The 17647-nt window shown below is 42.2% G+C and overlaps 1 protein-coding gene across 1 annotated transcript in view; it reads right to left on the reverse strand.

Moving 5' to 3' along the window:
• The window catches only part of WDFY3 (WD repeat and FYVE domain containing 3), a 5086165-nt gene that overhangs the window by 1000920 nt on the left and 4067598 nt on the right, over positions 1-17647 (reverse strand). Inside the window, exon 41 of the mRNA XM_044059488.1 lies at positions 14293-14370. Within this exon, the coding sequence (XP_043915423.1) occupies positions 14293-14370 (78 nt within the window). The remainder of the gene's footprint in view (positions 1-14292; positions 14371-17647) is intronic.

Below are 17647 nucleotides of genomic sequence, written 5' to 3' on the forward strand. Positions count from 1 at the left end.
CTGCATTTCTTTGTTTTCTGCACATTCAGAATTTGTCAACATTTTCTGTTTAAGCAGTGACATAAAATATTGCTGATATTTAAACTGACAATTTAAGGCCCTTACGGCCAAGGTAGCAGAAGTGTAAATCTTTTTCCCCCATCTGTCCAGGGCCCATGAATCCCTATCAGGGGGGATAGGGCTTTTTGCAGTGGAAGCCTTGACCCCTGAGAGATAGTTTCTGAGTCGAGTCAGCAGCAGGGTTTTTATAAAGAAATTTATGTGAATCAGGATCCCTGTAGTATCTGTCTGGCTTAACAGGAGCTGGTGGTAAAGAGTAAGGAGACAGACCGGACTCTGAAAATACATCATCTACAATGTCTAAAACAGGAGGAATAGCAAGGGGCCTGTGCTGAGGTACTAAAAGGAAGTCTCTGAGCCTTTTCTTAGATTCTGAGTAATCTTGGCTCTCCCAGTGGAGGTGCTCCCTCATAGTATGCAGGGTCTCCTCAAAAGAATAATCCTCAGGAGGAGAGGTTGAAGGAATAGATTCTTCAGCATCAGAATCATCATAGGGAGGAAGAGAATATCCCTGTTCAGAAGAGGAATCATAGGAAATGGAAACATTATCTGAAGATTCATATTCTGCCTCTTGCCTAGGCCTCTTATCAGGAGGGGATGGGAACCTCTGATCACAGTAATTAGGTCTTCGGCCATTTTAAGCATCTGTTTTTTAGGCATGGAGGCCTGTCCAGGGGCATGTTGTACTTGTTTCTTTGTCTTTAGAGGTGCTTTAGTCTTTGCCTTTGAATCTGAAGTAGTTTTCACATATAACTGTGTAGGCCTGAAAACACCCTCAGAAGCCGATGCCTGCTCAGCGGCTCTGGACCCATCTGAGGGAATAATTTCCGAGGGTCCAATATCTTCAGTTTCCAGCGGCCTAGTCGGCTCCGCGTGGGAGTTGGAAGCAGCCTGTGGCTCTGAGGTAGCGGGCGTCAGGGGCTGCGAAAGTGCCTCACTGAGAACCGGCGAACTGGCGACTGGCCTAGCAGAAGCCTCGTCATCGGTTTTGGACCTCGGATGCCTGTCCTTTTCTTTGCGCTTTTTATAAACTCCGGTAGTCTGCTGTTCCGACGGCATTATATAATTAAATCTTCTGCCAAAATAATGCAAAATCGAACAGACGCTTAATAGTGCATTGGTTAAAATCTAGCACAAAACTGACAACTAGCAACATCGTGGTCAGGGCCTAGGCAAGGAATACAGTAAGAATGAAAATCCTTATGAGGTATTTGCTTCCCACAAGAAATACAATTTTTAACTTTTTCTGACATTGGTCTGGAGCAAGAAAAAAGTTTCCCCAATGGGGTACTTAGCTTTAATGAAGACTTCGGATCTGAAATTTGAACATGAAAATCTCAGGAGTCGGCCAACTGGCACTTGTGAACTGCTTTTGCTTCGGGCACCGCGCGGCAAGAAAGACTGAAGAAAAAGGCGTCAGCTGCATCTTTTATACCCCTGGTGCACTGACGTCAGGGAGGAGGTGACAGCAACTGACGCCGGACCAGGACTTTGGAATTCAGACCGACTGTGGGTAGCCTGCCAGCAGGATAACCCAATTGTAATGACTGCAACAGTGAAACACGATGAACATCTGCACCTAATGGAATGTCTGGCTACCTGAGAAGCCAGTGACAGTTTAAATGCTACCTCAGATTTAGCAGGGCAGTCAGTGGTGGCAGCCCTGAGATTGGAGGCTTCTGAAACTAGGTCCAGGGCATATTTTATGTGTGTTTGGTAACTGATAGTTCTGAAGGCCAGGGTGGAGGAGGTGTACACTTTTTTCCCAATCCTGTCCATGCGTTTGCTATCCTTATCAGTGAGCAGAAGAGATGCTTAAGGAATCGGCCTGGATTGCTTGTCAGGGGAGACAGCAATTACTGTAGGACCTGTCAGGGGAAGCTTAACTAAGAATTTTTGGTCATCAGGCATTTTGTAGAATCTGTCTGGTCTCTTAGGAGGAGGTGGTTGTGAGTCTGGATTTTTGGATCCAGAGGTGAAAGCATTCAGAAAGGCAGGCAAGACAGGTGTGATGGCTGACAGGGAGGGTGATTCCACTTGAAGGAGTTCAAAATACCTCCTCTGGGTGTCAGTCATCTAGTAGTGTCCCATTTGAACTATTCTTTCATCTTTGTAATTGTTTCCCCAAAGGTAATATCCTCTGCTGGGTAGTCCCCTTCAATGGATTCCTCATCCGGGGAATAGTATTCCAGAGGAGAGGTAATTTGAGAGGTATAAGAAACAGACTCATCAGAAGATGAGAAGTAAAGTTCTAAATCCTCCCTCTCCTTCTTGGGTAGTAGGGAAGTGGAGAGAAGTGGCTGAGGCAGGCCTAGGAGTAAGCACTGGAATAGTGGAGGGGAAGAGGTTGTGGCCCTAAGAGCCACAAAAGCCTGCATCAAGGAGTTAGTAAATGACTGCCAGTCTGGGACTCCTTCAGGGGTAGGAGTCTGGTGTTTGTTTTGTTGTTTTCGTTTAGAAGGTATAGGTCTGGGAAAAGGCCTGGATTCGGGGGCCTGGGCTTCAGGTAATGGCATCCTGGTTGGTTGTCCATCTGATTCTGGTTCCCCCTTGGCATAGGTAGGGACTGATGCCTGTGCTGTCTCCGAGGACGTGCAGGCCATTACTTCTGAAGAGGCTTCCTCGGTGGGAGCTGTCGAAGTAGACAGTTCAATCAGACATCCCTCAACCCCTAGATTGGAAGCTGGTGGGATGTCCAATGGCGAAGAGGCAACGGAGGTAGGCCTGGAAACTTTGGCCTTTTTCCATGGTGGTTCAGTCAAAATGGCTGATTCGGGATCCATCCCAAGTGCAAGCTTTTTGAGACGTTGCTTCTCTAAATATAAGTTGAGGGTGGCCAGATGGCTACGAATGGTCTTCGGAACAAAAGACTGGCAAATGGAACAAGCAGTATGGTCGTGTTCCTTCCCTAGCCAAAAGACACAATGGTTGTGCGTATCTTTATGCAGTATCTGACACCCACAACGGCATTTGCCCTTCTTACCTGACATCGGCTAATGATAACTACAGCTAACCAAGTTCAAGTACAAGAAACGGAAAATTTTCCCAATGGGGTACTTAGCTTTTTAGAAGTCTTCAAGTGTAGGAGCTGATCAATTGATGTGACGTTGTCTGTGGCTGAAAAGTTCTAAGGTCTGTGCGTGCAGATGTTACATTTAGGGTCCCTGGTTTATGGCCCTATGTGTGACGTCCCATCTTTTGTATAGGAGCCGATGTTCGGGTCACCTGAGGTGGGGAATCCCACACAGATTATTGCAACATAGGAATAGTAGGACATTTATGGATGCTGCATGAGGGTGAGTGGGGTATCCAGTTGACACTATCTCCTTATAGAAGCAAGAGGCAGTGCAAACTTGATTACTGCAAGCCCCACACCCATGAGTTTACCAGATGCACACAGGGGCAGGGAAGTAAACAAAAAAACTACAGAAAATACTCCCATGGCAGCAGTAATACTCTGTCGCAGGATGCCTCAATCTCCTCACTATCCCCAACCCTAATTAGAGCTAGTCCTGGGGTGTTAGGAGGGCTAGGCAGACCAAGCGAATGAGTGAAAGCAATGGAGTCATCTGATGGTCAGCTGATGGGGGGACAAAAAAAAAAAAGAATGAAATAGCCGACTGCCATGAATCATTTGCAGTTTCTTTTCCATAAAGAATAACACAACTGCTTTTCCTTCTGGTCTTTTAACTTAACTCAGCAGCACTTCCAATCAGGTCACTTGCTGCAGGTTATTCACTGAAAAACCCTGCTAACTTCCATTGCTTTCAATTGAATACAGAATGAAATGTATAAATGCAATTTTTGTTTGAATGCCAAAATAGCCTTATATCATTTTAACTGTTGAAAACATTTCACCACACTGTTTAATCTGTCATTTTTGTTCATCTAATGTACCCTTTTAAACTCTATTTTGATGAACACTTTGGCTATTTTTGTTTTTCCTTACAAACATGGATTTTGGTTTTCAATCAATCTAGCATGATCTGCATCTGGTAACACAGAATGGAGTACAAATGTATTCTGAAACAGTCTATAAATAGCTTTAAATATTCTCCAATGTTCTTGATGTGATTTTGTTAAACAAGGTACAAAAAGTACCGTTGTGGACACCTACCATAAATGTTGATGTTGGAGTGTATTCACTGTTGCAGTCAATACATTTGGGTTATCTGCTTGCAGTAGCCCTCAGGCGGCCTGATTAACAAAGTCTTGGGTCCTGCGTCATTTGCTGTCCTTTCTTCCATGACCTCAGGTCGTCAGGGATATTAAAACATGCAGCCGACGCCATTACATCAGTTTTTCTTGCCCCAGATGTCAGATGCCCCCCCCCCCCCATGGGAAGAAATTAAATCTATAAATACAAGGAAATATCTCCAACAAAAAAGCAAATACACCAAAAAGCTTTTGAGCATAGTAAGGAAAAGCAGAGGTATAGCTAAAAGAAGAAAGGGGGCTGGAGGAGGGTAACCAGGACTGCAACAGTGAATACACTTGAACATCTACATTTATGGTAAGTGCGCACAACTGAACTATGTTCTTCATGTTTCACTGTTGCAGTCATTACATTTGGGTAGATTCCCAAAGCTAAGGTTGGGAGGAGGAATTTAAATAGAATTAGGACCAGCTATAAGGCCCTGCAAGACTGCAGTGGCAAAGCCAGCTCTGGAATTAGAGAAAATTGGCAAATGATAATTTTATTTATTTATTTATTTTATTTTACATCTGTTGACCGCGCTAGCCTGACTGGATACATGTCCATTTTCAGCAGAGGCCCGGGTAGAAAAGCTCCAGGAAAACATACAAAGTTAATAGACGATATAACAGAAAAATTGTAAACAGCAGTAATTGTTACATAAAAACATTAGACTAAAAAATTGATTCAATTTTTTTTTTTTTTTTTATAGAAGATGAACTACTCTTAGTAAATATAGCATAATCAAAATCTTTTAAGGGTAGTATACTAAAGAAATTATAGTATACTTGTAAACATTGAATTTATATGCAAAACCTAGTATATAGAAGCATTTTAGGAAGGTTGTAGTAGATGTAGGTTGAAAAATCAGAGTCAAGAAAAAAAGTTAGTCAGGGTTGGTACAGGAGCATAACCAGTGGTTACTGAGAAATAGTTTTAGATTTCTTTTAAAAAGTGGGAGTGAGGTCTGAGATGTGAGGTCAGGTGGTAGTTGATTCCATACTTTTCCGACAGAGTTAGAGAACAAGGAATCACCTGCTGAGTTTTTTGATTTGGTAGTATTAATCAATATTTTGTTTGAGGAGCATAGATTCATGAGATTGTTATATGGTTTAATGAAGCTAGAGAGTGTAGGAGTGTTGCTGGGTTGATACAGGGTTTTATGAGTTATAGTCAGTTGGTGGAATTGAATCTGATTAAGAAATTCTAAACAGCCTAACTGCTTTAGATTCAGACAGTGATGTGTTCTGAAAGGAGAGCCTGTAGCAAATCTGGCAATATTATTATAGGATGCAACTAGTTTGTTAAGGTTATTTTTAGAGAGGTTGGTATATACAGGAGAGGCATAGAGTAGGGTTCAGATTAAGTGAGTTCTGGCTATAGCAGTCTTAGCTACTGGTGTAAGAAAGGGTTTGATTCTGTAGAGGGATCCTAGTTTTCTGTTAACTAATTTTATTGTGGTACTTATGTGAGTATCAAAGTTGAGATTATTGTCAATTGTAATTCCTAAGAGTTTAGTGGTTGGGTCAGGAGAAATAAGAGTACCATTATTGGACGTGAGAGTGAAATGTAGACGGGTGGACTTTTGGGTTGGTGTGAAGAGTAATAGTTTAGTTTTTTGGGGGTTTAGTAGGAGGCAGCGGTTAGAGAACCAATGTTCTACCGTATTGAAAGCTTTTTGTGTAAGAGATTGAAGTTCTGCCTGGGAAGTGGCTGAACAGATTATTGGAGAGTCGTCTGCATAATGAATGCAGGTGGAGAGTGGAATGGCTAAACGGAGGTCGTTGATATAAATGGAAAACAGGAGTGGACCTAATATGGAGCCCTATGGAACACCTAGGGAGATAGGAAGGTGATTAGGTAGTTTATTTTGCCAGAGTACAGCCTGCTGGTGGTTTTCAAGGTAAGATATGAACCAATTCATAGATAGAGGGTCAAGTGAGAGGGACTTCAGTATATGCAGAAGGATTTGGTGATTAACCATGTCAAAAGCTTTAGATAAATCGACAAAGACTGCAGAGGAAAGAATATTTTTATAATGGTTTTCATTGATACAGTTTGTGAAGGAAAGCAGGGCAGAAGTGGTACTGTGGAAAGGTCTGAATCCGTGTTGACAGTTAGCCAGTAGGTTGTGATGGAGAAGGTGGTCAAGTAGTTGTTTGTGGATGCACTTTTCCATTATTTTTGCAAGTGGGGAGAGTAAGAGCTATGGGACGAAAGTTGGAAAAGTCATTGGAGTTCCCACCTTTATGTGGTGGGATGATATGAGAAATTTTCCAGATAGATGGGATAGTACCTTCCTTTATGGTTCCTTTATGGTTCTATTTATCAGTAAGGAGATGGGATAATGCTTAGTGAAAGTACGTACAGAACTCCAGGTAGCAGCTTCTAGGATGTCCATGGTAGGGACGCCTCAGAGAAAGGCTGTAGCTGTAGAGGTAGATGCAGCCCTGGTTGAATGGGGTCTGATGCCCTGTGGGATAGGTTTTCCATGGTGCTTATAGCAGAAATTAATGCAGTTGCCTATCCATTTTGAAACAGTTTGCTTTGAAATAGCTTTCCCTTCTGTCCCTGCAGCAAATGCCACGAGCAGTTTTTCAGATTTCCTTTGAGGTTTAGTCCTGTCCAAGTAGAATCTAAGTTGTCTGTGCACATCTAAGGAGTTCCGTATCCGTTCCTCTTTGTTCTGTGGGTTAGGAAAGAGGGTAGGCAAATTAATGGACTGATTAAGAGCCACACTGGATACCACCTTGGGCATGAAGGAGGGATTGGTTCTGAGGGACACCCTGTCCGTATGAAAGATGATGAAAGGCTCCACTGCCATAAGGGCCTGTAATTCAGACACCCTTCTTGCTGAAATGTTTGCTAAAAGGAAAGCTGTTTTCCAAGAAAGGAATTTTAAATCTGCAGCAGCAACTGGCTCGAAAGGAGGAAGAGCGAGTTTCTCCAAGACAAAGTTTAGGTCCCAGGCTGGAGTTGGAGCTCTCCTGTGTGGCCTTAAATTTTTGGCCCCTCTAAGGAACTGCTTGAGCAGTGGGTGAGAGAAGAGGGGAGTCTCTGTGTTATAATGAGCTGAAATGGCTGAGGCATGAATTCTGATGGCGGAAAAGGACAAGCCCTTATGAAGCATCTCAGTCAAGTAATGTAGAATCTGATGTAAATTGGGCGCTGCTGCACTCATCCCTTGAGAGTGGTTCCAGGTACAGAATCTTTTCCATTTTGCAGCATAAGATTTTCTAGTACTAGGCCTCCTTGCTTCTAAAATGATATCCATCACTGATTTACTGAGGGATGGTAAAGGAGAGATTAGGTAATTAGTCAGGCTGCTAGGTTCAGGGTTTGCAGCTGAGGGTGCAGAATCTGGTTCTCCTGCTGAGACAACAGGGAAGGAGTCTGAGGCAGATGCCATTGGGCCAAGGTGACACACTACGCAAGAGGGAGTACCAGTGTTGGTGTGGCCAGTCTGGTGCAAGTAAAATTGTCCTTGGCTTGTCCTGTTTGATCTTTAGTAGTACTTTGGAGAGCAGAGGCAGAGGAGGAAAGGTATAAACTGATAGGTTTTTTCAGCTGAAGGACAGAGCATCCACTTTCCAGGCTAGCTTTGGGGGAATCCTTGTGCAAAATGTGTCCAATTGATGGTTCTGGGGGAGGCAAAAATGTCTATATCTGGGCTCCCCCATTTTGCTTGTCAACATGTTGAAAGTCCTAGGTTCCAGTTTCCACTCATGTGGGTCCATGAGGTTTCTGCTTAGTCTGTCTGCCAGTGTATTTAGTTTTCCTGGCAGGAATTGAGCTCGTAGATTCACTTGGCAGCTCAAGGCTGTGTTCCACAATACAATGGCTAGTCTGCAGAGGGGGTAGGAATGTGTACCCCCCCTGCTTGTTTCTGTACTACATGACAGTGGTGTTGTCCGTCTTTACCATTAGTTGTCCTGGAAGAATGAGGTCCTTGAAGGCTGTTAGAGCATTCTGTACAGCTAACATTTCTTTTTGATTTATGTGCAGGTGCATTTGACTTGGTTTCCATTTGCCCTGAATGCACTTCCCTGCCAGGTGAGCCCCCCATGCATAGTCTGATGCGTCTGTTGTTAAGGTTTGGGTGGCAGGGGGTAGTGTGAATGGTAGTCCCTTGTTTTGGTGGCAGGCCTCTGCCCACCAGAGGAACTCAAGGCATAGGTAAGGTATTATAGGAATCATTGCTTCTAGATCCTGAGAATGTTGGTACCATAGGCTTTTGAGATACCATTGTAGTTTCCTCATATGCAGCCTTGCATATGGAATTAGAAGAATGCAGGAGGCCATGAACCCCAAGACTTGCAGTATTTGCCTTACAGATAGCTGTTTTTTTGTGGCCACTTGTTTGAAGTAGGTTGTCAAATTAATCCATTTCTCTAGCGTGAAGAAAGCCATCTGGGAAGTTGTATTCAAGCTTGCTCCCAGGAATATAATTTGTTGGCAGGGTACCAGGTGTGATTTCTTTTCGTTTATGGTGTACCCCAGACAAGTCAGCACCCTTTGAACAAAAGCCAGATGATTCAAAAGTATGTCCTGGCTTTCTGCCTGAATTAGACAATCGTCCAGGTATAGGTATATTTGAATATTTCTTTGCCTACAAAATGCAATGACTGGAGCTAGGCACTTTGTTAATACCCTGGGTGCAGTAGATAAGCCAAAGGGCAGTGCATGTGGCCTGCTTTGAAGCTTAGGTATCTTCTGTAAGACTCCCTGATAGGGATGTGCAGGTATGCTTCTTTTAAGTCTAGTGTTGCCAACCAGGCATATTTGCCTAGCACAGGAAGCAGCTGGCGAAGAGTCAGCATCTTGAATTTTGGAATCACCAGAAAGGTGTTTAGAGTAGAAAGATCCAGGATAGGATGCCAAGAATTGTCTTTTCTGGGTACCAGGAAAAGTCTCAAATAGAAACCTTGTCCCTTTTCCTTTTCTGGTATCAACTGAATAGCCCCCATGCTTATGAGGGAGAGTACGTGATTTGGGGCCTCTGCCCGCTGATTTGGGGGTAGATCTGACCACCCGCTTGGTGTTGGTAAAATCAGAATCCTGGTCAGAAGATTCATAAACAACTTCAGTCCTAGGTCTCTTAGAAGGGGGTGGTTGGCTTCCCCTTATTAGAGTTGTAAGATCTTCAGCCAGTCTTATCATTTGTTTTTTAGGCATAGAGGCCTGAGCATCAGTTTCTTAGGCATGGTTCGAGGTTTAGGCCTAAATGAAGAAGGAGGCTTCAGGTTAACATGCAAGTCTGCAGCCCTGAATACACTCTCAGAAGTCGGTGCCTGCACAGCGGGTACAGACATCCGCAGGTTCCACAGTTGAAGCATCTTGCGGCATACCGGACTCCGAATGGGTCTCAGTAGAGGCCTGCAAATCCAAATCATCAGAAGTAGCAGTTATCAGGGGCTGCGAAAGTGCCTCACTGAGTACCGGCAAACTGGTGACTGGCTTATGAGAAGCGTCGTCAGGACCTCTCTCTCTCTATCTTTATGTTTGCTTTTTTTCGGAATACCGATAGTCGGATGGCTAACCGATGACATTTCTGGATAATTGAACCAAAAAACGAAATATTTAGAGGCGAAAATATACCGACAACGGACAGTGCGCTGATTAAATAAGGCACAAAACTGACAGCAAGGTATGTCGTGGTCAGGGCCTAGGCAAGGAATACAGTACAAATGAAAATCTTTGTGAGGTATTTGCTTTCCACAAGTAATGCAATTATTAACTTTTACTGACATCGGTAAGGAGCAAGAAAAAGTTTCCCCAATGGGGTACTTAGCTTTAGTTAAAGACTTCGGTTCTGAAACTCAAAAACGAAACTTTCAAGAGTCGGCCGACCGGCACTTGCAAACTGCTTCTGCTTCGTGAACCGCACAGCAAGAAAGACTGATGTAATGGCGTCGGCTGCATGTTTTATACCCCTGACGACCTGACGTCATGGAAGAAGGCAATAGTACATAAAAAAAAGTAGCGACAATAGTTGAGTAAACACCTTTATAAAACAACAAAGCTTTCAGGTTAAAAATGGAAGAAGGGACAGCAACTGACACAAGACCTAAGACTTTGTTAATCAGGCCGACTGAGGGCTACTGCAAGCAGTTAACCCAAATGTAATGATTGCAACAGTGAAACACGAAGAACATCAGCAATATCGCAAATTCATTCTGCCACATGAAACTACAATCCGCAATAAATGTACTTTACAAAGCTTTTCTTAAAACTGCAGTGATTCTGTACCAGATAATGTACATGTCTCAAATTCATATACTACAAACTTATAATCTGGTCTTCATTGAGGCTGCAATTATGAATACTTTACCTATTTATTTGGCTTAGTTACTGGGGTCAGTGAACTGGTTCAAAAAAATTTTCAACCATGATCCAGGCCCAGAGGCATAAGCAATTAAAAACAAAACATATACAAAACAGATTACCGAGTTACATTTTAAACCAACACAGACATTCAGGTTAAGTTATAACAAATATTTATAGCTCATGAATTACTACAATTGTGCTCCTCAATGAATATTTACAAAAAAATCACAACATTCTGTTCAATGATACTAGAACTAATACAATTCAATAGCTACAACAGCTGCAATTTTATGTGAAAATTATTTACACAAACCACTGCATTACATACATCCCTTTACAACTATTTATTCACATATTTATACTGGTTACCTAGCTGTCTCCATGTATGTTCATGGTTAAGTACTACTCTAACTGCCTTTGCCGGCCATTTTAAGCCTAGCCAATCTCCCTCAAAGCTAAGAATCAAACCCTGTACCTTGAGACGGTAAGGTATATACCCTAACCACTGTGACAGCCGTCAACCTCTAAAGCCTCGTAAAAGGCAGGATACTAACATGCATGGGGAGACCCCGATGAATTTATTATTATGGCTACATATTGTTGGGTATAGTTTAATTTTTACTAGGGTAACGTAGGCAGCAATGCAAAGTATTGCTTAAAAGAAACACCAAAGGTTCATAAGTTCAAAGGTACTTATTAGGCTAATGATCCACGAAGATCTTTAGAATCCAAGACATGCATTCCCAATAAAATATTAGGGCCATAAACTAGTTCAATTTACTCAGAGCTCTTTCTAATATTAGTACAAGTGGCCCAGGCCCAGGCAGACATTAACATGTTACCGCAGAATATCCAGATTTTTGCATCACATTTTTGGTCCGTTTTTCATAAAATTGTGGTTTTTCTGGCAGATTAGTGGCAAATCATTGAAGACTGAACTTAGAAAATAATGACAGACATTTGAATTTCAGATTTCATACCCTTCAGAAAATTCATACTAATGCAAGACCTACTATTTTATTAACTTTTTAAGTCTGTAAGAGCAATATTTAAAAAGTAGAATCAAAAACCAATATATTGCCAGGTAAAGCACCCTCTGTTAGTCCATAGAGTTCATTAAAATCCAGGTTTAATGACAAAACAAGAGGTTTGTCCAGATTTCTTGCTCTGAGGTTGAGAATATGACAAATGTGGCAGGGCTGTCACAGTCAACCAGAGACATTTCAAATTGTGACAAACTTGCTGTAACCTGTACCTCACTCCCTCATGTAGTGACTTTGGATGTGTCTAAGCAAGGCAAGGAGCAGTTGTTCTGGTTTTCTGTCATATTTTTATACTGTTGATTTATGCTTCTTCTTATTCAAAAAATGCATGTTGTTGCTCTGTGTTTAAGTAGCAATGCTTTAATGACCATCAGGTAAGCTTGTCTGAGATTGTAAGATGCAAGTAAGCTTTAATAAGGATACTGTTAAAGAATTATCGACACTGAAAGCATTTACGTTGTTGCCATGCAGTGAATATTTACTTAACTAGATAACGTGCAAGCCTTAGGTATTGAAAGTTTAAAAGGCATATGACAGTATTTGTAATAAAGGACATGACAGTCATTTTCAAAATTAGTGTATATACATGTAACAATGTGCTGTGTATAGTATTCAGCATGCACCATAGTGACTGAGCATTTATTTCATGCAAACTGGTAAGCATGGCCAGCACTGATCCCACTGCACCATAACCCCACCCCTTTCTAGTTGACCACACCCCTTCTCATTGGCCCCACCCATTTAGCTGTCTCCTTCAGCCCCCCCCTTTGATTTAAAGTCACCAGCCGCCACTGTGTATATGTGTATTACATTCCCATTGAATGACACCAGAAATTAAGCCAGTTGTTGAAGATATCTTTTGTTCACACTGTGTCTTCATTCTAGGTGAAGGTAAACTGCTGCTCAAGGCTAGGTTCACATCGGCTTTGAACAAACATTCTGAAAGCTCCAACACATTTCTCTTCATATAGTCCAGGGAGGTACATCTCAGGCAATTTATCCACAGGTGTATGTTGTGTGTGTAGCAGGGATGCAAGCAGGACTTCAGTATGTGCCTCCTACAGGCAACTAACATTGACCCTCTCTTTGTTCAGCTTGGTGAGTGGTGCATCAGTGTCTCCACAATGGAGTCGCCAAAGATTAGGATGTTGGGTTGCATGGAGGTTTGAGTTATGAGCTTTTGAGACACTGAGTTATAGGATCATGCTTTCTGTTGGGCATTGAGTGTTTGTGAAGTTGTTGAGGGTACTTGTTGGAACGATTATGTGTTAGACAATTTCCATGTTGCAGTTTCTGCATCTACCAATCTTCATGGGTGCCAGTTAACTAAAAGTTTACTGTACATTAGTTTTAACAGACTCAGCATAAGTGGGTCTATGAGCTTGGTCTGCAGTCTGTGTGGTAGGTAAAGTGCAGTGTTGTGTGTTGCTGACAACTTGCTTGGTGTATGCACCTTCTGTATGTAAGAGCTTTTCCTTCAGTGATAATGTATAACTACATCTTTCATACAGTCATAGCCGGCCTTAGGCATAGGCCAACTAGGCGGCCACCTAGGGCGCCGCTGTAGTAGGGGTGCTTATATCCATGGTGGTACAGTGGTAGTGTTGTTACCTCACAGCGAGAGGTTCTCCTGTTCGATTCTCGGCTGGAGTGCCTTCTGTGTGGAGTCTGCATGTCCTCCCCGCAGTCAATTGGCCTCCGAAAGACATGCGTGAATGGGCGTGCCTTCACTGAAGGTTGGGCGTCGGGCTGGCAACTCGGCACCATAAAAATCGACTGCCAATCATTAGCAGACCGGAGTTCCGCTGTGGCAACCCCTAACCAGGAAAAGCCAAAAAGACAAACATTTAGTGTAGGTAGACCAGGATGGGGGGGCACCTGGGTAGTGGGGGGGGTGTGGAGCCCTTTTGCCTAGGGCACCAGCTGACCTAAGGCCGCTGCTGCATACAGTGCATTAGATTCCTTAAGGGTGGGTGTCAGTAAACATGAGACAATTGCTACATTGTCTCAGGATGCCCATTTGCACCCAACAGGCTGCAGAGATGGTAAAAAAGTGACAATTTATGGTTCTGAATGTCTGTTTGCGAGGGCTGCAAGGAGGATGGTATTTGAGGGGTTTACGACTGATCTGCTTAGGAACAATATGGGTAAAAACTACATTTTAACTTTAAACTCTTGGAGCAATGTTCCTCTGCACACAAATCAGGGTCTCATTGTGCAACCAAGTTCTCAAGAAATTTCAGAGACTGTTTTTTACAGGAAGAATTGAGATTCAATGTACCTGCATCTATACAAGACACAGCTAACCATCACTGCACGATGCCATAGCAAAATATTATGTCACTTTCAGTGACTAAGTTCATGCCTGAGAAAAACATCCCAAATCACTGCACCTACTAGTCATCAATAAAAGTACATACTTCTGATGATATAATGTTTGATGAAATATATTTGGATGCAATGGGCATAAATATGAACAATTTCATTAAAAAACAATGCTCTAAATACAATTGTGTATGTGAACACTACAAGAAATAAAACTTGAAATTAACTACAAAATGAAATCTGTGACTGTAGGCAAGAGACAGATTTGCAGTTTACCTTCACAGATAAATCAGTATAGGACACAAGCTCATTTTGACAGTTGTAAAAGTACTGTTCACTTACCTCTTGGTATTCCTTATACTGCATATCAACCAAATCTCGAACGACTGCAATGTGTATAAACATCCACTGAGATGTCTCCTGAGTAAAGCAGAATAAACTTGTTTAGGATTTAGGAAAAGTGGAACAGCTATAGTTTGCATTAAGCCCATTTCCCCTTAATAAATATACTAAATACATGTTCAAAACATTTTCAGCAAAACAAAAAGTCAATTACACATAATGCAGTTTCCATGTAATCTAATGTTTTAGAAATGTTGCTATTCAATTTCAAAAGATTTCTTGTTGATTGTCAGACTTCAAAATGTACAAGTGTTAAAAAACATCAGACATTAAAATTATATAATTATTATGCAATTGTACTAATTCATCTGACTATAAGGAGGACACACCACTGCAAGAGTATTGGCTTAGCTCGGCAATAATCTTCAACTATTTTACTAGGTTTGTGTAAAATTTATCTCATGCTTAAGAAAGCTTTTTCAAGTCGAAAGACACATGCCCTGCTTTTGCACTATCTTGGCTCATCTCCCAAGAGTCTGCATGGATTTATGCTGTTTTACTTTCATGTTCTCAAGACAGACAGGTAGATAAATCTGCAATCCACTAATGTGTGTGTGTGTTGTAATATCTATGAGTACACATACACACACAGACATTATATATCTGTAACTATTTATCTATCTGTACATATACATGTGTGTGTGTGTGTGTGTGTGTGTGTGTGTGTATGTGTGTGTGTGTGTGTGTGTGTGTGTGTGTGTATCTTGTAGTACACTGGTGTCCCAAATATGACTAATTCTTTGACTTATACTAGGTGGCTGACTGGAGAAGCCCCAGATACACTGTGACTCTGAACAGAATAAAGCAAGTACTGGAAACAACTGAATGCATTGTTTTCTACATTGGCATACATAAAAGTGTGTACTGGAAACAAATTAATGCATTGTTTCCTACATGGACATACATAAAAGTACATTACTTAGTCATCCCTATCTCTGGAAAACATGTTGTGCTTTGGAATCAGCAACTGAGACATTGTTCTTCTACCCACTCTTTTCTAAATGGGTATACTTGAGGGGTATATTTTTATTCAGCAGTGACCAACATTTGATCTACAAGGCCAGCACCGCAGTGTAAAAGTCCAAAGACCCAACTATGATCCAGACAAGCTATAACTGACTACCTATCCATCCAAAGCAGATTACAAATGGGGAGGATGGGACTGAGTGGCCCATGGTGGGCTTGCCTAACCTGGGAGGATACAGATTGGTTGGTCCCAATGCAATAATGACACTGGTGGTGGTCTTGTACCCCAGAAAATGGAAAATAAGCAGCGAACATGTTATCAGTTTGCCAAACAGTAAGCATTGTTGCCACCCATATTTGGTGACTCTACTGAAGCCTACATGTCAGATGCTTGAAAGTCAAACTACAGGAGAAAGGTTAGGAACTAAAATCAATTTGCAAGGAAGAAAGCCTGTTCTCCTGTCAACATTACTCAAACATGTGAAAGAAACAAATGAGTCATTAGAGGGGAAGCAGACAATCACCTGGAACCATAAACATTTTTTTACAATAACAATGTTTATGTGATAGTCTAACTAAACACTACTGAAAGCATCACTGCAATTAACAGCTTGGCAGACGGAGTACTAGAAATTGTTAAAGTTTCTGGAAAAAGAACCCTGTAATAACCCACTCCATGGTGCAAACAGGTAAAACCCTAACTGCACTTCAGATGACCTGTGTTGACTAGTGGCACAGGCGACTGAGGGACCAAGCAGGGAGTGGGTATGAGTAAGTAGCTGATGCCAGCTTGCCTATCCTGTGGAGGGGAGGAAGCTTGGATCACTGTAATGGCAACCTTCAAGGCTGCAGATGTATCGCCTGGGGCAAAGAACCTAGTGTGCCCACACTGCAAAGTAGTGCTCTCCTAAGCCTGTAGGTCGCGCACATGTAGCATCATATATGCACCTCCCAAACAGCCACTATAGTAAAGAATGCAAGCTGTCAAGAATGTGGGAAAAGTCCACAGGATCTGCAGACTGGCCCACTTCATAACACCACTCTCAGCTACACTGGGGAACAAAATGGGCTGGAGGGTTCTTACACTGACAGAGGTACGAACAGGTTAACTGCGTGCAAGGAGGGCAGCCAATGGGCCAGTCATGCTGACTCAAAATAGAATCCCTGCAAAATACTAAAATTCTGCTACAGTATTCATTTGGTAACAGGCTGCATACTAGCCAGTGATGTTCTTCTCAGGCGTTATTTAGAGAATAGCATGTAATAGCAAAGGCAAGCCCAACAAAGCTTGGGCACGGTTACCAAGCTAAAATGCAAATTGTACTCTGGTGCGGGATTTAATAAAAGCTAGCTAGACTATGCCATCAATGTGCAGTGTTCCTCACTTGATACACTATTCCATGGTTTAATGTGAGAAAACCAAATTCTGTAATACCTGGATTATTTCTTTCAAAAAGAAGTAGAAAATACAAGACATACCCATGACTTGAACTGGATGTGTGGTACAGAGATGAAGCCATAGCTAAGACCCATAAGACCAGAGTGTGCTAATAGCAACTCTGGTGCTGGTGAAACCACTCAGGGGAAGATGAAGTAAGTGGCTGACATTGACTTCCCCATCCTGGGATGGATGGAAATGTTCAGGCCCACTGTAATGACATGACTCACTAGAGAAAGACACACAAAGCATGCAGAATATGAGTTAGGAATGTGTGCTAGGCTCTGCCAGGCAGCAGCTTGTGCACTCCCAGCGAAAGGCAAAGCATGTTCTCTCATCTCCCACTAGGGTTAGGTGTAAGGGACAAAACAGTGACAATGATAAACGCTGCCTCAACAATGGTCTTCTGTGACGTCCTGTGACTGGTTCCTGCCACAAGTGGAATGACTGGAGTGATGCGTTTTATGTTTCACAGAGAAGGAATGGATGTACTAATCAAGGGAGGGCTGAAAAAATAAGACACTCTCTAGCATTCATCTGCTTTATTGCGTCTAATATTACTGTAGATGTCTTCTATGAAAGTTAATTAGGGTACAGCACAATAAAATATAAAAATGAAGTTAGGCAGTATATTAAAAATGTAGGGTTCATGGGCCTGTTGTCCCACCAACACAAACATTACAGAAGATGCTTTGGGACTGCTGTAACCCTGATTTTTTACCCAGGTTACACAAATTCAACTACTATCTCAGGTTCCTACTGGAGCTGACCAAGAGGAAAAAGAATAGCAAGGCACTGCCTACATACCACCTACTTCAGGGTAGAGGATATTGGGATGTGCTGCTGGAGACAAGTCTACTTCATGAGCCCCGATGGTGACATGAAAAGAAA

The sequence above is a fragment of the Protopterus annectens genome, chromosome 17.part0 (assembly GCF_019279795.1).
Source record: "Protopterus annectens isolate FY-2018-M chromosome 17.part0, PAN1.0, whole genome shotgun sequence".
Lineage (NCBI taxonomy): Eukaryota > Metazoa > Chordata > Ceratodontiformes > Protopteridae > Protopterus > Protopterus annectens.